We start from the raw sequence: 23800 nt of genomic DNA on the forward strand, positions 1-23800 counted from the left end.
AGTTCCCACCCAATAAGCTTTTGCCCTGTTTCAAGGGTAGTCAACACAGTGCCCTCCAGGTGTTGTTGGACCCCACCTACTATCAGTCCCAACCAGCATGGCCAATGGTCAGGAATGATGAGAACTGTAATCTATCAACATCTGGTGTACACTATGTTGGCTACCCTGCCCTGCCCTGCTCTTACCAGCCCCTAGGAGAATGAAGCAAAACCATTCTGTAAGGAATGGGAGGGGGAAGGGGGGAGTGAGGCAACAGCCTGCAGTCTGCTGGTCTAATTAGGGCCACCAGGCTTCCCCATTTGGCCCACGACCTTGTTTTCGCCAAGCCATGCCCTCCTGCCCTATCCTTGACATGAGATGTGGAGCAGGTAAAGATGTGGCTGGGTCAAAAGTAGTTTTTGTAGGTACTGACAGGCATGATCAGTGGTGCCTGCAAAGCCCCTGTGCACAGTCAGTGTAACATGTCTAATGCCACAGATAGTCTGTTTCACTGCACAAGACCAGCATTTATCAGGTTGATTGATCCATTCATGCTTCAGCTGCATTTTACCAATTCCGTAATAGTTTCATAAGTCCTCTAGTTAGAGATGGAAAAATCTGTCAATTTTTGTTCTCTCAGTGTCTTTTCCCCCCAATCTTAAATTCAGTTCTCCACATTTCTGAAGCAATTTGCTATTAAAAAAAAAAAAATCCTTATGAAAACTCTTCAGCATTTTAACATGAATTTCTCCTACCAAACACATTTTTGTATCCAGTTTTGACTAACATACACATTTTTGCAAGCAGTTTCTCCTAATATAATGCCTTTTTGTATATTATTTTCACCAATATATTCATTTTTATGCACATTTTTGCTTGCACATTTATGCATTCTTGTAAACATATTTTGGTTAGAGAACTGCACTGCAAAATTTGCATAAGTGCGAATTTTGAAGGATGGCCATGTTTCAGTTCTCAGATTGTTTTGGAAAGTGCAAATATGGTAGTTTCGGCTTTAAATGTGAACCGAATCAAATTTCTCCCCCATCCCTACCTCTAGTCCTTAAGAATTTTTGAGGTAGGGGCTGGCAGGGCAATTTTGGAGAGAAAGCTCTACTGCGGGGGGGGGAGAGACATGCTTCTGGTCTTCCCCCTTTTACACTCCAGTACAGGAGATGGGGGGTACCCAGGTGCTGAAGAGAAAGCCGCTGATGAGCATTTGTGGCTGAGCACTCTTATATTCGAGCTGTAAAGAGGGGGAATGCTCATCTGGCAAAGCTTTTTTTTAAAAAGGGGACCAAATGGTGAGGGTAGGAATTGTGGGGCTGTGCATCATCATTATCTGGCAGGCACTTCTGCAGGTGCCATGCACCTTCCACATCGCTCGAAGAGATTCTGCCAGAGAAGTAAGGAAGCATTTTCATCAACTTGTCTCCTACGTTCTCTCCTTTCCCTCCTAGGCCGCTTCCAATGTGACCTGTGTCTTTTGGTTAGAAGGAACAGGTAATGTCAGAAGGTGCCTCTTTTCCAGCCTCTTCCCTTCCCATTCTGTTCTCCTTTTGCAACTGCACAGCTCCCAGCTTTCTCTCCCCCCCAAAAAAGGTCCAAAGGTTTGCTTGCTATTTTGTGACATTTTACTTGGTCCTCATAAAAGTATTGCGCCACTGGGGATTTGAGATTTATTTGTTTGTTTGTTTAATTTATATCCCACCCTTCCTCCCAGTAGGAGCCCAGGGTAGCAAACAACAAACTCTAAAACATCATAAAAACAGACTTTAAAATATATTAAAACAAAACATGTATTTTTAAAAAAGCTTTAAAAATATCTTAAAAAGCAATTCCAGCACAGTCACAGACTGGGATACGGTCTCTACTTAAAAGGCTTGTTGAAAGAGGAAGGTCTTCAGTAAGCACCGAAAAGATAACAGAGACAGCGCCTGTCTAATATTTAAGGGGAGAGAATTTCAAAGGGTAGGTGCCATAATGCACTAAAGGTCTACTTCCTATGTTGTGCAGAGCGGACCTCCTGATAAGGTGGTATCTGCAGGAGGCCCTCACTTGGTGCAGTGATCGACTGGGTATATAAGGGGTAAGGCAATCTTTTAGGTATTCTGATCCCAAGCTGTACAGGGCTTTGTACACCAAACAGGGAAGCACGAACGCAGTCCCCCACTACCACAAATTATGCAGTCGAGTTTCCCTCATTTGGGGAAATTGTAGGGGTCAGCACCCCCAGAGTGCAATGGATGAGCCTCACCCTGGGAAAACCACCTTCAGGATTATGGTATCTTCCTTGCCGGAGGATGCAAAATGCCTTTTGCCTTTTGTTTATTAGATTGCAAACCCACAGACAAACCCTATGCTGTTTTGAACTTTTTTATATATAGCTCCTAGACATTTAAGGTGTGTTCCATCATTATTAATTATTATTATGTTGAAGCATTCCTTGCCGTCCTGAGAACTGTTTGTGCATGGAATGCATGCATCAAGCTTCCATTCTGAATATTAATAATCTTATCTAATATTGTGTTAACTGCTGAACAACAACAAGTCCCTTCCAGTGCTTTACAAATTAGCAAAAGGAGGAGCATATAGGGAATGGGAAGGAATAAATAAATGTTAAAAGTGCTGCCATATGACTTTGATAATGCAGATAGATCTTAGGACTGCAGGCATCAGCCTTTCCTAAGGTCAGACTGGAGGGGAGTAATTCAGACATATAGGTAATGTGTGAATGGTGGTTTTTTTAAAAAACAACAAATCTTGGGGGGCGGCAGGGAAATAAGGGGACTTTAACTCTTTGTCCCCCACTGTGGTCCTGATCTGGATACCATGCCTCCACTTACTCATTTTAGAAATAAGACTCCCATCTCTCTCTTTCTCTCTCTCACACACTTACGTATTTTTAAAAAAGCATTTATACGATTGCTAGTTTAGCCCTTAGTGTTGCTGCTCTCTAAATATGGTTGTGTCTCTCCTTTTTTGGCAGAAGAGGGCAGTGTGGGGAACTGGAGCCAGAGGGGCTGCAAAACTAATACAAGCTGGGAGGGCATGGTTCTGTGCCAGTGCAATCACCTCACCTATTTCGCTGTCCTCCTGGTAAGCCGGCTCCCGCTCTATGGCTCTCTTGTGGTCCACGTTCTCTCCGGACAGGGCAGCCTCTCTTTGGGCTGCACCACTTTAGACTGACTGGGGGGAAGTGCCTCGAAAGAATGAAAGTTCCCCTGTGAAAAAATGTCTCACACATGGAAAACAAGCATGTTGGGGAGATGGCTAGGCTAGAGCCTTTCCCTCCGACTTGCTTTTTTATGTGGAGACAATTTATTTTGTATGCAGGAACATTCAGTACTCCTAGTCCACCCACTTCGAGGCTGAAGTGGTGCAATCCAGGGACAGGTCGAAGATAGTGAGAATTAAGCCCCTGATGCCTGCACTGACAGTGCTATTGCCCATTGGTACAAGCTGGGGAGGAGAGATGTTCTGGAAACAAAGCAAAAGAGAGGAAAGTGCCACGCTCTCTTGTGGCATGATACACTGAAATGGCATTGAAGGACATCAAAGGAGGCCAGTTCATCAACCGTTTTGTGGAATGAGCTAGTGAGCCACATCAGGAGTAGAATAATAGGATCCTTTTTTCACAGTCCAGATGTGCATCATGGCTGTTAATGAAAACATGCATGGAGTGTGATCCTAGGTTGTCAGGTATGTCCTTGTGTGCAAATGACAAACACACACACACACAGAGGGGTGTAAAGGGAACAAGCGTCAAGGTTGGACTTAAATGGCAAAGAAATACAAAAGTACAATCTAGTGAGCTTAGATGTCTGCAAAATAACCCTTCACAGCAGCAGTAACTGGTGAAAGAACGATCAGCGTTGCTGAGTAAGACGGTTAGGTGTTGCTGGCTGGTCCAAGCAGCCTCACCATTGGTGGTCCCTGGGGTGGGAGCTGCCTCCAGGGGCTTGCCAGGTTATTCCCTTTGCCTTCTTTACTTTTGGTTCCGGCACCCAGCATTGCTGCTGCTCCAGCGTCTGGGGAGTTTGCCATTTGGGTGGCTCTTTCTGTGCCAGTGGACGTAGCTACTGACTCCTCTCCAAAGGCGATGGCTTCCTCTTTCTGAACTGCAGATGGCAAAGATGGTCCTGGCTGCTACCATTGCCTTTTCAGCAGTCAACACTGTGCTCCACCTCCCAGGTCCTCTTTTGTAGGGCCTGTGGAACTGGGTGTGAGCTGCTGCCTGACACCAGCGTGGTATTCTGGGCCTTGGGCCTGATTGCATCCACTGGAGTGGAGACAGAAGGGCCATGGAAGCGTTCTGCAGTCCCTGCAGCTATGGGCACCCCACAGGCTGTATTATTAAACAGATCCTTAGCTTAAAAAAAAAGAGAGCCAGTGTGGTGTAGTGGTTAAGGTGTTGCACTATGACCCAGGAGACCAGGGTTCGAATCCCCACATAGCCATGAAGCTCACTGGGTGATCTTGGGCCAGTCACTGCCTCTCAGCCTCAGAGGAAGGCAATGGTAAACCACCTCTGAATACTGCTTACCATGAAAACCCTGTTCATAGGGTCACTGTAAGTCGGAATCAAAGGCAGTCTATTTCCTATTTTAGCTTTAAAAAAAAAATTTGGAAGTGTAAAACATGCCTCTCTAGGCTAGGAGCAGTTGACCCCCGTCCCCATGTGGATGGCATGTAAATTTGCAAGAGAAGCAGGTATGTGTAAATAAACACTGTTTTTAAACTCAGGGTTACACTGGGGTACAAAACTCCCCTTGGAGGAAAAATTACAGCATTTAACGCTTTTTAGTTAAAGAAAGAATGTCCGAAGGGTATGTAATAATATATGGTATAGAGAAAGCAGATAGAGAGAAGTTTTTCTCCTTCTCTCATAACACTAGAACCTGGGAACATCCCATGAAGCTGAATGCTGGAAGACTCAGGACAGACCCAAACAAAAAATATTTCTTCACACATGATGGAATTCACTCCCACAAGAGGCAATGAGGGTTGCCAGCTTGGATGGCTTTAAAAGAGGCTTTTTGGCTTTGAGAGCCAGTGTGGTGTAGTGGTTAAAGTGGTGGACTACGACCTGGGAGACCAGGGTTCGAATCCCCACACAGCCATGAAGCTCACTGGGTGACCTTGGGCCAGTCACTGCCTCTCAGCCTCATGACAACCCTATTCATAGGGTCGCCATAAGTCAGAATCGACTTGAAGGCAGTACATTTACATTTACAGACACATTCCTGGAGCGTAAGGCTATCAGTAGCCAAGATGCCTATGTTCTACCTTCAGTGTTGGAGACAATATGCTACTGAATGCCAGTTGTTGGGAAATGCACACGGGGAGAGTGCTGGTGTGCTCAGGTCCTGTTTGCAGGCTTCCAAGTGGCATGTGGTTGGTCACTTTGAGGACAGGATGCTGGACTAAATGAGTCACTGGCCAGATCCAGCAGGCTCTCCTTGTGTTCTTAAAAGTGCACTCATTTAACAGAGATGGGAAATGAACTATACAAAGAATATATGTCTATTTCATCTTAATTCCTTCTGTTTTTCTCTTTGCATCCTTGTCCTTCTCTGTTCATTCAGCAAATCTCCCCAGCTACTCTGGATGAAGGTTTATTGGTTCCTTTAACCTATATCACTGATGTAGGCTGCAGTATCTCTGCTTTTGCTTGCCTGCTCACCATCTTCTTACACATTTTCTCCAGGTAAGTGCAGTACTCTTTCAGGCAATATCTGAGAAAAGTTACTTGCTGTGTAATAATTTTAGGCAATGATTTTAATAGCGGCTTAAGGCGTTTTGCTTCCTATGGTACACAAGCTTCTGCCACAAAGGTGCAGTTTTTTAGATTAGAAAAATCTGGAGCACCTGTTTGAGCGTGTGGAATGATTGTGCACACTCTGAGTACTGATCCCTTCTTTCAACCTACCTTCAAATCATTGAAAAAAATCAGCTACTTCCAGCCCCAGACTATAGAAAAGAGTAGTTTTTTTTCCTTTTGGACTCCTAATTTGAAATTGACTAAGACAAGCAATATTTTGCCAACTACGCAATATCAAGAGTTCAGGTGGAAGTTTGCTCATTGGGGTTAGATTTCTAAGCATAGAGCAGTCAGCTAGTGGGAGGGTGACCAGGTGCAGAAAAAAGTGGGGGGCAGGACTCCTGTACTTTTAACACCTACGTAAAAGAGGGAATTTCAGTGTATGTGGCTTGCATGACACCTTCAACTATTAAAGGTGCAGGAGACCTGTCCTCTTTTGTGTCTGCTCCTCTCCCCCAGCTACTGGTCACTAGGACAGGAGGCCAAATCTATCCCATACGACAGGGATAAGGAATGTGTGGCCCTCCAGATGCTGGTGGATTCCGACTTCTATCCTGCCTTGACCATTGGCTATGCTTGCTGGGGTTGGTGGGAGTTGGAGTCTAAAATGTCTGGAGGGCTGTGTGCCCCGTGTCTCTGCCATATGACATGGACAATGGGGAAAACAGAGCTGAGGGGAGTCTGAGTGATTTTCTGACTCCCATGATGGGAAGCAGGATGCTGGCACTGGGCTGTTTGTGGAGGTGGCAGAGGGGAAGGAGAGTTGCAAGGCCTTGGAGGTGGTGGCTATTCTGTTGGAACATATGCTGTTTTATCCTGAAGTCACATTTAAAGTACGTATCCTAGGAACTCTAGTTTGTTAAGGGTGATGGAAACTGTAGTTCTGTGACAGGTTTGTTAACAGCTCTTAGCACCCTTAATAAACTACCGTTCCCAGCATTCTTTGGGGAAACAATGACAAAGAAGTAAAAGAGTGCTTTAAATGTATGCAGTGACCTCAGCCAGACTGTTGGTCCATTCAGCTTCGTATTGTCTACATGCGCTGGAAATGGCTCTCCAGGGTTTCAGAGATGAGGCATTCCCAACCCTACCCAGAGATTCCACTGGGGATTGCACCTGGGACCTTCTGCATGCAAAGCAGATACTCTGCCACTGAGCTATGGCCCTTCCCCTGCATGCTGTTATGGGGGCAGATGCTAAGGACGTTTGCTCTGCGTGCCTCTAGGGACCTCAGACTGGAAGGGTTTTGGAAACACTTATGTTAAGATAAGTTTTGTATCCGGAGAACTGATTGGGAGAGGGGGGAAGGAGAGAGAGAATTAAAGCTTTTTTAAATCCCTCTTCCCTGTTTTCTACACAAGAAGAGGCATAGGTAAAAGCTTTGAACAATAAATGCTTCAAAAGAGAGTCATGTGCACAAATTAATTTAGGGGCAAGTCAAGCAAGCGCTGCTGAACTTTCCCATTTTTCTCAATGAGACTTTAATGGGAATCCATTGAAAATAATGTTTTTTAAAATAATTTTAATTGATTTTTTTTGTATTACATATAAGAAGTTATGTAAGCATTTATTTTAATAGGTTTATACTGTATCACACTCCACTGAAAACACAACAATGGCACAAAGAATTGCTCTTTTGACTGAGCTGGCAATTGCAATTAATTTGTGATCTATAAGTATTGGCGATGAAGATGGTTCCCTTGCACACATGCAAACACACTCTTTTACAGAGATCTCAATCAAGGCCTGGTCTGTATATTCCCTGTTCTGTACTTAACTGGAGCTGTGAGAACTAGTAACTTGTCTTTTTTCAAAAACTGGAAATCCTTAGGATTTTAAGACTACAATCCTATGTACACATACCTGGTTGTAAATCTCAGTGAGTATACTGGGACTGAGTAGGCATGTACAGTGTTCTCCTGCAAAGGATACAGAGATCCCAAGCCTAAAACCACTTCCGCACCCTTGAGATCCCAATAGTGCTAGAAACAGTATGCCGGCACAGCATCTGCAACGTCCTTTACTGAATCAGCAAAACTCTCCAGTTTATATTCCATTTTATTATCTTTTGCAGGAAAATCCAGCATGATTCCACAAGAAAGATCCACATGAATCTTCTGGGGGCACTTTTCCTTCTCAATATGTCATTCCTGGCCAGCAAGTTCCCAGTACCAGTTCACTGGTTATGCACAGTTGCTGCTATCTTTCTCCATTACTCCTTGCTCTGTTGCTTGACCTGGTTGGCCATTGAAGGCTTCCACCTCTACATACTCATGATCAGAGTCTACAACTCGTACATAAGACGCTACCTGCTCAAACTCTGCTCCGTTGGCTGGGGTAAGGATCAATATTATTTGTATTTTATATGTTGCTAAGTAACAACGTTCTCTGGGCTGCTTACAAGAATAAAAATATTAAAAATATTAAAATGCAATTTTTATCTCCAGTAGCTATTACGTTCTACTGAGCTAATAATCAGTGATAGACCTATTGCTCTTGAATTAGTCTAATTCTCTCGCAAAGTCATCTAATATACCAAACTATGTCTGAGAGATTACTTGGAGGGAGGGAGGAATGTGTTACTTTCTGGTTTTCTCTGCTTCTCATTTTTGCACTTAAGTTCAGTTTGCAATATTTTTGCATTGGTCTGTGATTCTTTTTTTTTTAAGTCCTTATGTAAATTCATCAGCATTTTAAGGTACATTTCTCCTATTAAACACATTTTTGTATGTTGTTTGGCCTAATATACACATTTTTACAAACACTTTCCAGTATATGTTTAATGTCGTTTTTTTAATTCAAACTTTCCGATGATACGCATGTTTTATACACATATTTTGATTGAAGAATTGCAGCAAAAACTTCAAAGAAGTGTGAATTTCAAAGGATAATTTTGTTTCAGTTTGTATATTGTTTCAGGGAGTGCAAATTAAAACCTTATTGAATTTCTTCCCCATCCGTACCTGAAGATAACATCCAGGAATGGTGTTCTGAACTTTTTGTGCTGACTGAGGCCTCTTTTCTGGGCCTGCGTCAGAGAGTACCTTTCTTTTTCAGGGGTGGCAGCTTGAGGATAGAAATCTATGCCATATATAATCGCATACAAGGAAGATGCAGCATTTTACCCTAGAATATACTTTTTGAATGTATTTTATATAGCGATGGGCTCCGTTTCTGCAATAATCGGTTTTGCCATTGGATTAATTATTATTTCTGATATTCCCTATCTTTGTGGAGAGAATTTTGAAGTAGCATCTCTCTGCACCTGGTTTCCAATTCATTCTTCTTTTTTTCCGATTCGTTTTTTAAAAAAATTTGCTTTGAAATCATCAGTGGAGTGAGTGATACTTTCATCAATCTACTTTCTTTGTGAACTCTTCAAATGTGTGTTCCCTTTCACTGATGTCAATGAAGTGTTGATTGTACCTGATAAACAGAAAGCATTGGGGGGGGAATGAGGTGTTGATTGTAAGCAGCAGAGGGGAAGACACTGACTTCATTATCTGCCTTAATCTGCTCTGCAATGCACTTGAAAAGGAATATAAACAGGCAATAATTACAGCATTCAGAATAAAGATCAATACCAGTGGAGACTCATTAATAAATAGCGATTATAATATCGATAATTATCTGCAAAGCATAAAAATAAAAACTGGAGATTGGAAAAATGAAAACATATCACAGGAAAAAGAACTGGATCATTAACAACCACCAGGAGGACACACTTAAAACAGAGCGTAAAAAAAGAGGATTCCATCCCTAATTTTATCCTAAATTACACATTTTAAAACACATTGAATCTAAAATATGCATTTTGGTATGCTCTTTTAGCCAAGAACTGTATCACCAAATTCAAAAGTGCAAAATGTGAGGAATAACTTGTGTTCCAATCCAAGTGTGAATCAGGTCGGATCACTTAGAAATGCTAACTACACAAAATCTTTGAGCATCTTTGGGGGTTTAGGTTTAGGACATTGAAACCACACGATTCCAGATGTAGACTGTGCTGTAGAGGATCTAGGTAGGCTCTCTTATGCCTTGGGGGTTTGCAGAGCATGCAATGAGTGTGCCTAATCCTCCATGTGCAATTGCCCTCAGGATGCATTGTGCAAGCTTTTTAAAAATATATTTTTATTAACATTTTATATAACTTACAGAAACATAAACAACAGACAGGAAACAAGGAAAGAGACAAATCCAATAATAGAAGAGCTAGATATTTGGAAATTGGCAAACCAAAGATTAATCATTATTCCAGAACAGACCTCCATAAATGGCCACGTGTATTGGGAGGATGGCTCCATATATTGTGGATATTAATAAACTGAATGAAGGGGAATCACACAAGTTCAGATTTGTCTTTCTTGCTTGATCTTGTGCTATTCTGATCTGTGCAGTTAGTTTCTCTGCCAATGCGACTGTCCATCCAATATACGCCATTTATGAGCGATTTCAAGGTCTGCTGTCACCAATAGTAATAAAATTAATTCTTTACACAACACATCTTGGTTAGAACCTTCAAACACATTTAACAAAGCACAGTGGGGAGGAGAGCCTGGCTGGGAATCCAGAGTGTGTGAGTTCAAATCCCTGCTTGTGTCTCCTGGGTGTCAAGGGCCAGCTAAAGATCACTCCCACAGTGAGTGGCTCAGGGGTTACATGTCCTGCCACCTGTGCAGCCGTGGGCAAGCTGCATAGTCCCAAGGAGCCCAGTTGCCCCCCCAGCTAGCAGTTGCAGACAAGGAAGGCCCTGGCTTGTGCAGCTGTGGCAAGCTGAACAGGCCCTAGCCAGCTGGGGAGGACTAGCCTCAGAGGGAGGCAGTGGTAAACCCCATCTGAATACCGCTTACCATGAAAACCCTATTCATAGGGTCGCCATAAGTTGGGATCGACTTGAAGTCAGTCCATTTCCGTTTTTCAGCTCCGGTGATATAGTAATGGATTGCCCTGTAATTAAAGCAATTTCAGCAAATGTAGCCACCACATATGTCAATAAGTTCCACGATAACCACATAACCTCCAGCAATCTGGATTTATAGATCTTGTAATCCTGGATAATTTGGCTGGGGTCATGTACCATCTGTGGATGACGTTAAGGGAGTTTTCCCTTATTTGGGCCGACAGAGAGTACAAGGGTCTTTTTAACCACAGAGCTGCTGTTTCTCATCTTGATGATCAAGCCCAATTCATTTTGTTCCCCAACATTGTGCAAGCATTCTAATACCTACTTTGTGTCTCTACCACAATGCATTCTTGGATTCCACAGGGTTCCCTGGCTTAGCTGTGATGATCACCTTCCTGAGCAGGAACAGTATTTACGGCCTCCATGTTATCAAAACCAGCTCTGCTTACAGCAACAGTACCATGTGAGTTTTAGAAGGAGCAATGGCATTGGTTGCAAATTCATAGGTATTTCATTATGGGGGTATTATTACTTCGTATAGTGCCATCACTGTGTGTGACTCTTTATTTGGTAACAAAAGCAAATGACAGGTCCCTGCCCCAGGAAGTTCACAATCTAAGTTTAGACGAGAGGAAGAAATGGAGGACAGGGGAGGGAGAGACAAATGTAATGAAATGAATGTGAATAAATAGAGCAGCCTTTCCCAGCATGATGGCCTCCAGATGTTTTGGACTACAACTCCCATCAGTCCTACTCAGCATAGCTGGTGGGGAAGGCTGAAATATAGTTACCTGTCAATACGCATATTTTTGCTTGAAGTGCCTCCAAAGGGCAGTACAACTGTGGAGACCATCCTTTGACTCCCTCTTCAGCAGTTCAGGGCTAGGGCTTATCCACACTTTGGAGGTTGTCTGAGCACCTCAGCAGTATAGCGTGACATGGACAAGCCCCAGTCAGGAAAAGGGATTGTCCCTGATCTCAGGCTGCACTTCTATAACACTATACGTGGAGGCCTACTGGGATAACTGGTTCAGGTAGGTTTTGTTGGTGGGCTTTTATTGGGTCCATATCAGGTGTTTAGGAGGAGTCTTAGTAAGGAGGAACATGGGTGATGCCACCCCAATTTCAGTAATCATAGGTAGAGGGAGTTATAGCCATGGGGAGGTGGTAAACCACCATAGAAGACAAGGGCAAAGCTATCTATGCCTTGTTCCTCACTCCCACTCCTTTCATGGATGGGTTCCTCGTTGCTCATCTACTATGCCCACTGGCCTGTGTGTGTTATTGTTTAATGCCAGATCAGTACACAATAAGACCACACTCACCCACAATTTGATCGTGGATGTAGGTGCCAATTGGTGTGCATTACCGAGACCTGGGTGGGTGAGCTGGGAGGAGTTGATCTGACCCAGCTTTGCCCACCTGGATACTTGGTGAAACACCAGCACAGGCTGCAGGGACGGGGGGAGGAGTTGCTGTGGTCTACAGAACTTCCATCACTTTCACCAGGAAACCACTCTGTCTTGGAGCTGGCTGTGAGGGCCTGCACCTGGTGCCAGACCAAGGAGACAGTAAACTAGGGTTGCTGCTGGTGTACCGTCCACCCTGCTGCCCAGCAGCTTCTCTGACTGAGCTGGCGGAGGCCATCTTGACAGCTCTGTGAATTATAGTCATGGGAAGCTGCCTTATACCTAGCCAGACCTTTGATTCATCTAGCTCTGCATAGGGTACACTGACTGGCAGTAGCTCTCCAGGATTGACTTTCTGCATGCAAAGCAGATGTTCTACCACCGAGCTATGGCTAGGTTCCACTTGTATTACCTTTTCCCCATGGCATAAAAATATTAAAAAGGATTTAGAAGTGTCTTACTGGCTTCTCTTCTGCTCCAGGTGCTGGATCACATCCCCCATAGTACACCACCTCAATCTGATTTACTGCAGTGGTATCATAGTCTTCAATATGGCTGTCTTGACCTTGGTGGTGTGGAGGCTGAGGCAGCTCAGAGCCAACCCTCATCAGCACGAAGGGCATTTCTGTAAGGACATGGTGACAGTTCTTGGGCTGACCTGCCTCCTGGGTGCAACCTGGGCCTTGGTGTTCATCTCCTTCGGGGTGTTCTCAGTTCCACAGATCTTCCTGTTCACTATCCTCAACTCACTTCAAGGTTTGTGAGCTTGTCATGTTGCTAATGCATCTCTCTTTTAATGCATTCCAATTTTCAAAACTCTCAAGTCAATTGAAGTTGTTGTCTTTGCTCACAGGTGTTTTTTTCTGCCTCTGGTACTGCACCGTGAGGTCCCATTCACAGGAAAATCCCTCAACAAGGTGCTCTCATTCATCTCAATGACTGCAGCACCGCATGGCTAGTGAAGCCAGTGGACAAAAGGACGCAGATTAGCACCTTGAAGATTGCACTGGAATACAAAAGGACCTGACTGCCTTTGTAAGTGCATGAAGTGCAGAAATGGCAGTGCCCAGCGGTGGGCTAGTATTGTTCCCGGATCCATTCATGAAATTTATTGAGTTTTGCCTTCCAAAATGGAATCGTCACAGGAGGAAGAAATGAAAATATAAAGACATGGACTAAATCAGGGATGGGGAATTTGTAGCCCTCCATGTATTGTTGGTCTCCAGCTCCCATCAACCTCAGCCAGCATGACCAATGGCCAAAGGTAATGGGAGTTGTAGTCCAACAACATCTAGAGGGCCACAGTTTCCCAGTTCCCAGTCTAAACGCTACATAGCTGCAGACAGAGCTTGGCAAAGTTACTTTTTTGAACTACAACTCCCATCAGCCCCAGCCAGCATGGCCACTGGATTGGGCTGATGGGAGTTGTAGTTCAAACAAGTAACTTTCCCAAGCTCTGGCTGCAGAAGACATGGACGCTGGTTACTTATAATGTAATCTTCTACATGTCTACTCACAAGCAGGTCCCATTGTGTTAAATGGGACATACTCCCAGGTAGCTGTGAAGATTGCAGCCTGAATAGTTTGCCTAATGCACTGACAGGTTCTCTTCTTCTCTGCCTGTCCTCTGCTTCACAAGGACTTTCTGTGCCCTGAATAGAACTAGAGATTGGGGGGTGGGGAGAGGAAATGCGTAGTTCAAAGCATACTGCAGGTTACATCATTCTGGTGTAGTTGTAGCTGATACGGGCAACCAGGATGAGACTGCTGTATTAAAACTGGATGGCATTGATGTCTGGATTTTTGGTTAAATTGAGTGAACAAATAATGGCAGTTCTGGAGGCTGGGGGGGATGGCTACTGTGGAGTCACCATATGCTGCTGTGGTTCTGATGATTACTTGCTGTTCCTTTTCTTTGTTATGTTTGACATTTTTAATAATTTTTTTAATTACTGTAGTGAGCCACCTTGGGGAGGGCTCTGTTACAGAGCCGAATAGAAATATCTTAATTCATAAAATATAATTATAATTAAATAATCTATGGAGACACTTTACACCTGGCCCCTGAGGGAGGGAGTATCCCAATTCCTGACCCACATGGTGTCATGAGTAGGATCCAAAGTCCAAAGGGGCCCATTGTGTCCCTCATGCCTTGACTTTGGAAAATGTCTTCAAATACTGGGCCAACCTGCAGACACAGTTTTGTTTTCCCCAATATAAATTACAGTAGGGGCCCACTTATACATCAGGTTAGGGACCAGACCCCCGCCGTAAAGTGAAAATCGCCAAAAAGCAGAACATCGATCAGCTGTAGTGCGGGGAGCTCCAGCTGACAGTGCTTGGCCCCTGAAGCTCCCCCCACAACAGCTGATCGATGTTCCGCTTTTCCGTGCATCGCTATCTTCCCCCGCTTGCTCACCCTCGTTATGGTGGGGGAGTAGTACTACCCTTCCGCAGCAGGCTCCCTGCCATGGATCACAGGGAGGGAGCTGCCCGCCCACCTGCGCCTGCTCGCTTGCCCTCCACCGCCTCCCTGGCTCATCCCCCTCTTGCCCGCTGGCTCGCTCACTCGCCCTCTGCAAGCACACTCGCTCATCCCTCTTTGCCCACTTGCCCTCCCCCCTGCCTGTTCGTGCACTCACTCGCTGTCTGCCACCTCCCTCGCTCGTCTCCCCTTGCCCGCTCGCTCTCCACCCTGCCTGTTCCCTTGTGCACTCGCTCACCCTCTGCTGCCTCCTCGACAATAAAAAGGTGCCGGATGGCCCTTCTCAGACTCAGCTGCTGAGCGCGTCATCAGAGCTTGGAAACGTTTCTTTTTTGAACTACAACTCCCATCAGCCCAACTGTAGTTTAAAAAAGGAACGTTTCCAAGCTCTGACGACGCGCTCAGGGCATTGGGCGCCATCAATTCACGTCATGCCGCAAAATCGCCGCAAAAACAGAACAAGCGCCAAACATATGGGACATGAACACAATTCAAAACCGCTGCATTAGCAAAGCGCCATAAAGCGGGGCACTACTGTAGTTGCAACTTGCAACTGCCATGTGATGCCTTTTTCTCACATCCCAGTCTTATGGCATGCTGCCCCCCAGAGCTGAATTGTTGACTCACTCCTGCTATGCTGTTCTGTGACTAGTTTCTGTTTGATTAAAAAATTTTTTTAGGATTGGGGGGTTAAGATGGATGGTAACTTTGGGTTCCCTCTCCAGTCTCTGATCTGTACAGGTGGAATTGTAGCAAAGAAACCTACCTCAGTAGTCAGACTAGTTCCTTTCATAGGTTAATGGGTTCAGCCAAGTTTGTCAGGTGGCCCCCATTAATGTGTGTAAAGATTTAGCTAGGAGAGCAATGTGTGCCAATACACAGAGAGATTTGTTCGTTCTCGGTGCAGAATCCCAAGCTATAGCTCTTGAGTGCCTCCCTGGAAGCCTGATGGGGAAGCAAGATCTGTTGGACTGTTAATGCTATGAACCCCTCCATCTTATGCTCAGGTTGTACATATGTGTAAATAAACCATATATCCTAAGGACACTTACAAGATCTGAACAGGGTGGTTCATGACAGATTGAAGATCACTGATTTATAGGGTCACCATAAGTCGTAGTCAACTGGAAGGCACATAACAACAACCTAAAGACACCACAGTCTCCGCTGACCTTCATTCCAAGGAAACCAAACCCTAGGTAAAAGGACAGGAATCACTGGACGTCTTGCACCACTTGGAGATTTAGCTTCACGCAACAGTATGTTGAATCTGGTTTTTCAAAAATTGTGTACACCTCTTTGAAATGTACTGAAAAATCTGAAATAATAAGTGAAATCATACTCCTTGCATCTTTCCAGAATACCCTCAAGCTTAAGAACATTATAGCTGCTCTCTCATCTCAAAACCAGGAAACGGTGACCACATTAATTTGCATTTAAAGCCAAATTTATCAAGTTCACACTTTCCGAAACAATATGAGAATCGAAACACAGCCATCCTTCTAAATTCGTCCTTATCTGAATTTTGTGATGTCATTCTCCAACCAACCGGTGTTTACAAAAAAGCATGTCGAATGTGTACATAAAAATGAATACAGGAATGAAAATAACATACAAACATGCACTATATGAGGAGAGATTTCTTGCAAAAATGTGTACCTTAGTCAAAACTGAATACAGAATTTTTTTAGGGGAAATTTCCACTAAAATGCTGAAGAATTTTCATGAGGATTTTTTAAAAAATTGCAAATTGCTGCAGAAATGAGGGAGACTGAATTTAAGATTGGAAAATGAGAAACTTCAAGAACTGAAATGGGCAGGTCCTTCTGTCCAGAGACCTAGTGATCTGCATTATTTCGATCTAGAAAGATTCTTTTAGGCTTGTGAAAAGAAAATGGTAACTACAACAGTTCATGCATCTTTTATTAAAGCCACAGTCAATCAATGACATTCAAGTTGATTTGCATCTTCAAACCTAGGCATAAGTAGGAATCCATACATGGTTTGTAGCTTCCAGCAAACATCCTTTTCATACCAGAAATATTCCAGGGTTTTTTTTTTATTTACTCCCTTTGATGTGTCATCATGGCACCATGGCAATGTGCTGAATGGAAGTTTCTTCTTTGTAAGCAGCCACATCCAGTTGATGTCGGTTTTGTGGGACTCAGTGAAAGTCTGGCATAGGAATCACAGCCTGAACATTAAAACTGTAAAGGTGAAAGTATGGTGCTGGCATGATATAGATATAGGAACATATTTTAGAGCACAGAGCTAGGGAGCCTTTTTTGGTCCAAGGGCCAAATTCTTATCTGGCCAACAATCTGGGGGCCAAGTGGGTGGGTCCAAAGGATGGCATACTAAATAAAGTTTAATCAAGTTCTTACCTTTAATAGAACGATGGAAAGTGTTCTCTTCGTGTGGCCTCCACCTCCCCTTCCAGCCACCTCTGACCTTTCTTGAAACATTTCTAGTGTGAAAGTTGAGGATGCTCTTCCTTTGTGAGCCTTGTTACATCTGGCTGCATGGATGTTGTTGCCACTCTCAGCTGCTTTTCTGAGTTATAAATACAAAACCCATGCACCAGCTTTCCAAACGTGTCAGTAAGACAGCCCACGAGTTAGTCAGCCCATCTCTGCTGTTGACAATAATATCTTCTCTCTTTCCTCTTCAACCCACTCTGAACTGCAGTGAACCAATTCACAAATCTAGTCTTTTCAATGACACACACTTTGAATTTGGAGGGTATTCAAGGTGGCCTCTCACAGGTTTGTGGCCTTCCTCTCAGATGTATCAGTGTCATGGAAACATTTCACACCCTCAGAGCTCCTTCCTGTGCATTCCTTACCCAGTGACCGTCCTTGTGAAGTTAATCTTTAAATACAAGCCCCTGTGGGCTAGCACGGAATGTCAAACAGCAGAAGGCTGAGACTTCGCTTGACATCTTTCTGCATCCTGCTAGCATAGTGTGGAGTACTACTTTTAACTGGTCAACGGAGACAAAACAATGTGTTTGCTGGATCCTGCAGTGTGGCATCTTCTGCAGCATTTTGATATCCGAAAGCTAGTCCACCAGCCTCAGAGCTGCATTCCTCTTGCCATCATCCACTTATGCCAGTTGTGGTACAAATGTACAGCAGTTGCATAGCATAGGGATAGGAAAAGGGACTTAAGATGAGAATGAGGAAGAACTCACCTGTGGACTATCCTAAAGGACTTTCCATCTTCATTCAGACCGTACATCACATAACTGTTGATAGATACCTGTTGATAGACACCCAAATGTCACACGTCTTGATCCATCATGTTCAGGGATGATTCAACCTTGACAGGAGCTACCTTCATCCCCCCCCCCATTCTTTTTTGCAGGGAAAATGGATTTGATATCAGTAGAAGTGATGCCAGTAATTGCAAACTGCCTGCACCTGCTCCCATATTGTAGCTGGCTCTCCTTTGTCCCTCCGTTACCACTGTGGGTCCCAACTTGTCCAAAGAGACAAAATAAGAGGAAATTATTTTGCAATCAAAAGAGACCAGCGCAGAAGCTGGAAGACTCACCTTCCTATTGCTGTCATACGCGCTAGTCAATTACATGAGAGGTTCCTACATAGACTCACAGCTACAGCCAAGCACTGTATCTTACACCTCTGTCTATGCTCATCATCCTGTATGGTCCAGATGTACAAATGCATGTTAACAAGGTCTTTCATCACAAAAGTCACCACAGAAGAGGGGGGAAAGCCATTCATTGATTATTTTATAAATAAAATGATTGTTACAACTTACTAAATAAGTTCCAGGTGTGAATGATCACCTTTACTCATCTCTGCTGTGAGCATGACTTTTTCCCTCTTCACCCCGACTCCGAACTGCAAGGAAACTGGGCACAAATATAACCTCTTCAATGAGTCACACTTCGAAATGGGAGATCATGGAGGGATGTGCCTCACCTGTCCAACTGAAAGAGCTGTACTGAGCTACACTAAACATTACACCCATTGTCATTTTTCAGCAGGCAGAATCTAAGTTTCTGCTGCCTGCAGGAAAATAGCAAGGATTCCGAGGGTGCCCTTTCCCTTAGTAATCTTATGTAGCCCAGAAGTAAAACACTCTTCTTCAATAACTGTTTTTGTTGAATTGTGAGTTGCAGGGGATCCTCTGGCAGTATTGGAATCTCCGGGCACCTTCTGGTCTGCAGTATTTTCATAACTGAAAATTTTCTCCTTTGCCTGTGAAAGAGAATAATTACAATAGTTTGTGTCTTTCCTTAGAGCCATCTGTATAAATTCAAACTGATGACATTTGACAGGAAGGCATCCAAGGCTTTCCCTCCTGGTCCATGAACAGGGTGGTTCATGACAGAGGCTTTTGGAGGTCACTGATTCATAGGGTCGCCATAAGTCGTTATCAACTTGAAGGCACATGTCAACAACAGGCATGATGTTCCAAGATGCTTTGATCTCTTACCTTCCCCCTTTCCTCAGAGGCAAAATAAGTTAGGCCACCAGTGTGGCCTATGTAGTGCATGGAGATTTAGGAGGAATGGGTTGAATTCCTTTCTCTGATGTGGATGTGCTGATAAGTTTCTTCTGGCTAGCCATTTTCTTTGAAACTTGGGCCCCATATATAACACTGACTTAAGGATGTTATTTGTCGACCAAACTGAATTCTGCAAATAAATAAAGACAGTGGATGCTACCACAGGCTTACAGACTAAAGAGACCACAAGGGAAAGGAAGGGAATGGCGTGGGGAAGAGACGGTAAGAAGCAAGACGGGATGGAGAATCCCTGGGTGAATCTTTGACAGGCATTTCAATCCAGTCGAGGCCAGGCTGGTTGTCCTGCTTGCTGATCACGTTCCTGCAGTATTTTCACCATTGAAACCGGATTGAAGGCAATAATTTCCATCCCATTCCACCAGATGATGCTCAATGAGTTTGAGGCCTTTCTGCAAGATATATCAGAGCCATGGAAGCATTTCACAACCTCAGAGCGCTTTCTCACAAGTTTCTTTGTCTTCCTTTGTCTATACGCACCTATAGGTGGGGGTGGAAGGATCTGTCAATTTCAGTTCTCTCCGTTTCTCATTTTTCTATACTTAAATTCAGTTCTCCACATTTCTGCAGCAATTTGCAATTAAAAAAAAATCATTGTGAAAATTCTTCAACCTTTCGGTAAGAATTTTACGCAAATCCACATTCATGTATTCAAGTTGACCTGCAGCCTCAAAGCCTTAAGTACAAATCTGTGCCTGGTTTGTGGCTTCCAACTAAAATCCAAAAACTTTTAATACTAGAACTGATCTTTAATTTAAGCTACTATCTTTGATGCACTGCGGCATCTGCATGGCACCATGGCAGTGTGCTGAACTGAGGTCTCTTCTGTGTGAGTAGCCACTCCCACATACTTCCATTGATGCTGTTTTTGTGGAACCAGTGAACTTACCTTTCATACAAAGATGGAAAGTGTTCTCTTTGTGTGGCCTCCACCTCCCCTTCCAGCCACCCCTGACCTCCATTCAAGAAATCTTTCTTGTGTGAAAGTTGAGGCTGCTTTTCCTTTGTGAGCCTTGTTACATCTGGCTGCATGGATGTTGTTGCCACTCTCAGCTGCCTTCCAAGTTGTAAAGACACAAATCATGCACCAAATTTCCAAACATGTCAGTACGGTAGCCCACATGTTAGGCAGCCCATCTCTGCTGAGTGACAGTAATCTCTTACCTTTTTCCTCTTCAAACCACTCTGAACTGCAATGAACCTATGCACAAATCTAGTCTTTTCAATGACACACAGTTTGAATTTGGAGGGTGTTCAGTGGTGTTTCATGGGTTTGTAGCCTTCCTCCAAGATGTATCAGAGTAATTTAAACATTTTACATTCTCAGACTTCCTTCCTGCACATCTCTTACCCACTGACGGGCCTTATGAAGTTCCTCTTAGTATTGTTGAATATTGACTCCTTGTGAAGTTAATCTTTGAATACAAGCCCCTGTGGGCTAGCAGGAAATGTCAAACAGCAGAAGGCTGAGACTTTGCTTGACATCTTTCTGCATCCTGGTAGCATAGTGTGCGGTACAGCCAATAAATGGTCAATTTGGACAATACAATGTGTTTGCTGGATCTGCAGTGTGGCATCTTCGACATCATTTTGATATTTGAAACTAGTCCAGAGCTGCATTTGTCTTGCCATCCTACATTTTTGTCAGATGTGGTGTAGTGGCACAGTGTACAGCTGTTGCACAGCATAGACATTGGGGGAGGGACTTAGTTGGGAATGAAAAAGAACTCACCTGTGCACCATCCTAAAGGACCTTGCACCTCCATTCAGGCTGTTATATTGGCCCATTACATTTCTGTTGATGGTTACCTGTTGACAGCCAATGGCTCCACTTCTTGGTCCATCATGTTCAGAGATGATTCAGCCTTGACAGGAGCTACTTAATTTCCTCCACCCCTTTTCTTCTTTCTGTGGCAAAATGGATTCCATATCAACAGAAGAGATGCCAGTAATTGCCAGCTGGTTATGCCAACGCCCTGCATCTGCCCTCATATTGTGACCAACTCTGCCCGTTGCATATACTTCCTGCTGATGCTGCTTTTGAGAGACCGAGCAAAGGTTTGGCACAACAATCACAGGCTGAACACTACGCCTGTAAAGGTGGAAATGTGGTCTTGGCATGGTGCTGTAGTGCAAATGACTTATGCTTAAATAAAAAGGGGGGGCAGATAAAATTGATGCACACCCGTTCTCTTTTGATGCTTGGTTCTGGCAGCTTCACTTGAGTCAGGAGGAGATGGATGAAGAGAAAGCTTTGCCCTGGACTGAGCCTGCTAGGATTTCATTTTGCTCGGGGAAAGTTGAGGGAGCCCAAATGGGGAGGATACATGCACACTTGCAGCGACTGGTGAGCTGTGTTTATATATATATATATATAGAGAGAGAGAGAGAGAGAGAGAGAGAGAGAGAGAGAGAGAGACTGGGTGGTGTGTTTGTGTTGGTACAGCTACAGAGGCATCAGAGTAGCGGGGACACCAGGTTGGTCTTTTCCTTGCTCTCCCCTTCCTTTCCTCCTCCCTTCCCCTCCAGGGGCTGAATCTTTGCCTGGCTGCAAAGGCTCTTCTGCCAGGGTCTCTCCGGTGCAATTCAAATCTTATATGCAGATTTTAAATAGGAATGCTTCAGTGTTAAAAATATGAACGGAAGAGCTTCAAATTTGGGACTGCCCCTTATCGCAGAGTCAGTGACACTGGTGTATCTGCAACGAATGTAACTCTTGATAGTTACCTTCCCGAAAGGGAAGCTCCAGGGAGGAGATTCAGGATTCCAGTCGCAGAAGTTGACGTTCATCTTTGTATTATGGAATAGAAGCACCTGTGGGCCAGCAGGAAAGGGCAAATGGCAGAAGGCCAAATCTCTGCTTGACCTCTCTCCATGTCCTGTTAGCATAGTATAAGATACTACTGTAAAATGGTCGATAAGGCATCTGAAGGCCTTACCCCCTGGTCCATGACTTCCTATGTGCCTTGATGACTTGACAGGAGCTGCTTACCTTTTCCCTCTTCCTGAGAAGAAAAACAAGTTGGGCACCAATGCGGTCAATGGAGACTTGGGAGGCCTGGGTTCAAATCCTTTCCCTTCTAATGATGCACTGGTATATTTTTTCTGACCAGCCATTTCCCCTGAACCTTGGGGCCCCATATCTAATATAGGTTTAGGGATGTCCTCAGAGTGTTGATTATTTGTAGACCACAATGAATGTTGAAAAGGAAACAAAGACACAGGATGACACCTCAAGCTTGCAGTCTAAGGAACACAACAGGGAAGTGGGAGCTTGGGGAGGGGGAGGGTAAAAAGCAAGATGAAAGTGAGAATACCTGGGTCAGCCGAGGCCAGGCTGGTTGCTCCTCTTGCCGATCCTCTTCCTGCAACTTTCTCACCATTAAAACTGCAATGAAAGAATAGTTTCAAGATGACTTGATGAAATCGCTGCTTACGTTTCCCCTCTTTCTCAGAGGGAAAAAAAGTTTGCCACCAATGTCATCTATGTGCTGTATAGAGACTCCGGAGGCTTGGCTTTAAATCCTTTCCTGGGAAGTTTTATTTCTGGCCAGCCGTCTTCTCTGAACCTCAGAGCCTCATATATAACACTGGCTTTGGGATGTCCTCCTAGTATTGATTCTTTGTAGCCCAAACTGAATGCTGCAATAAAACAAAGACACAGGATGTCACCTCATCCTCTCTAAGGATGCAGTCTAAAGAGGCCAGAAGGAGAGGGGAAGGGGGTTGGGGGAGATAAAAGGCAAGATGAATTGAATAGCTGAATGAGTTTTTTGGAAGCATTTCAATCCAGTCGAGGCCAAGCTGTTTGCCTCTCTTGCTATCATCTTCCTGCAGCGTTTTCATAATTAAAGCTGCAATGAAAGCAATAACTTCCCTTATATTCCATGGATTTGTGAGCATCCTCCGAGATGTATCAACAGCATTGACATGTTTCACATTCTCAGAGCCTTTCTGCAAATTTCTTACCCAGTGACGGTCTTTATGAATTCGTCTTTGTATCATTGAATGCGAGCACCTGGGAACTAGCAGAAAATGGCAAATGAATCTTTGCTTGACATCCCTCCGTGTGCTGGTAGCAGCATAAGATGCTACTATAAAATGGTCAATGCAACGAACCCAGTGTGTTTGTTTAGTCCAGCCTTTCCCAACTAGTGGGCCACCAGATGTTGTTGGACCACAACTCCCATCAGCCTCAGCCAGCATTGTAAAGGTGGAAATGTGGTCTTGGCATGATGCTGTAGTGCAAATGACTTATGCTTAAATAAAAAGGGGGGGCAGATAAAATTGATGCATGCCCGCTCTCTTTTGATGCTTGGTTCTGGCAGCTTTGCTTGTGTCAGGAGGAGGTGGCTCCACGAGCTAGAGGGAGCCCCAGCTGACGAAGCGTCAAGGCCCCAGCTGACAAAGCGTCAAGGCGAGTTAAGCAGCAGAGCGAGCGTCAAGGCCCCAGCTGACAAAGCGTCAAGGCGAGTTAAGCAGCAGAGCGAGCGTCAAGGCCCCAGCTGACAAAGCGTCAAGGTGAGTTAAGCAGCACAGCGAGCGTCAAGGCCCCAGCTGACAAAGCGTCAAGGCGAGTTAAGCAGCAGAGCGAGCGTCAAGGCCCCAGCTGACAAAGCGTCAAGGCGAGTTAAGCAGCAGAGCGA

At 44.3% G+C, this 23800-nt stretch overlaps 1 protein-coding gene and 1 non-coding gene across 5 annotated transcripts in view; one reads left to right on the forward strand and one right to left on the reverse strand.

The window, feature by feature from the left end:
• ADGRG5 (adhesion G protein-coupled receptor G5) overlaps window positions 1-14325 on the forward strand; it is a 46738-nt gene extending 32413 nt beyond the window's left edge. For all 4 annotated transcript variants that reach the window (XM_061593946.1, XM_061593943.1, XM_061593944.1 and 1 more), the window contains 7 exons: window positions 1440-1482; window positions 2969-3078; window positions 5568-5689; window positions 7878-8140; window positions 11070-11169; window positions 12597-12871; window positions 12969-14325. In XM_061593946.1, coding sequence (XP_061449930.1) covers window positions 1440-1482; window positions 2969-3078; window positions 5568-5689; window positions 7878-8140; window positions 11070-11169; window positions 12597-12871; window positions 12969-13054 — 999 coding nt within the window. In that variant the 3' untranslated portion in view covers window positions 13055-14325. The remainder of the gene's footprint in view (window positions 1-1439; window positions 1483-2968; window positions 3079-5567; window positions 5690-7877; window positions 8141-11069; window positions 11170-12596; window positions 12872-12968) is intronic.
• On the reverse strand, window positions 2125-2284 carry LOC133369457 (U1 spliceosomal RNA). Its single transcript, XR_009758893.1, has one exon. It is a non-coding gene; the product is annotated as a U1 spliceosomal RNA (small nuclear RNA).
• Window positions 14326-23800: the final 9475 nt, after the last annotated feature.

The sequence above is a fragment of the Rhineura floridana genome, chromosome 13 (assembly GCF_030035675.1).
Source record: "Rhineura floridana isolate rRhiFlo1 chromosome 13, rRhiFlo1.hap2, whole genome shotgun sequence".
NCBI lineage: Eukaryota > Metazoa > Chordata > Lepidosauria > Squamata > Rhineuridae > Rhineura > Rhineura floridana.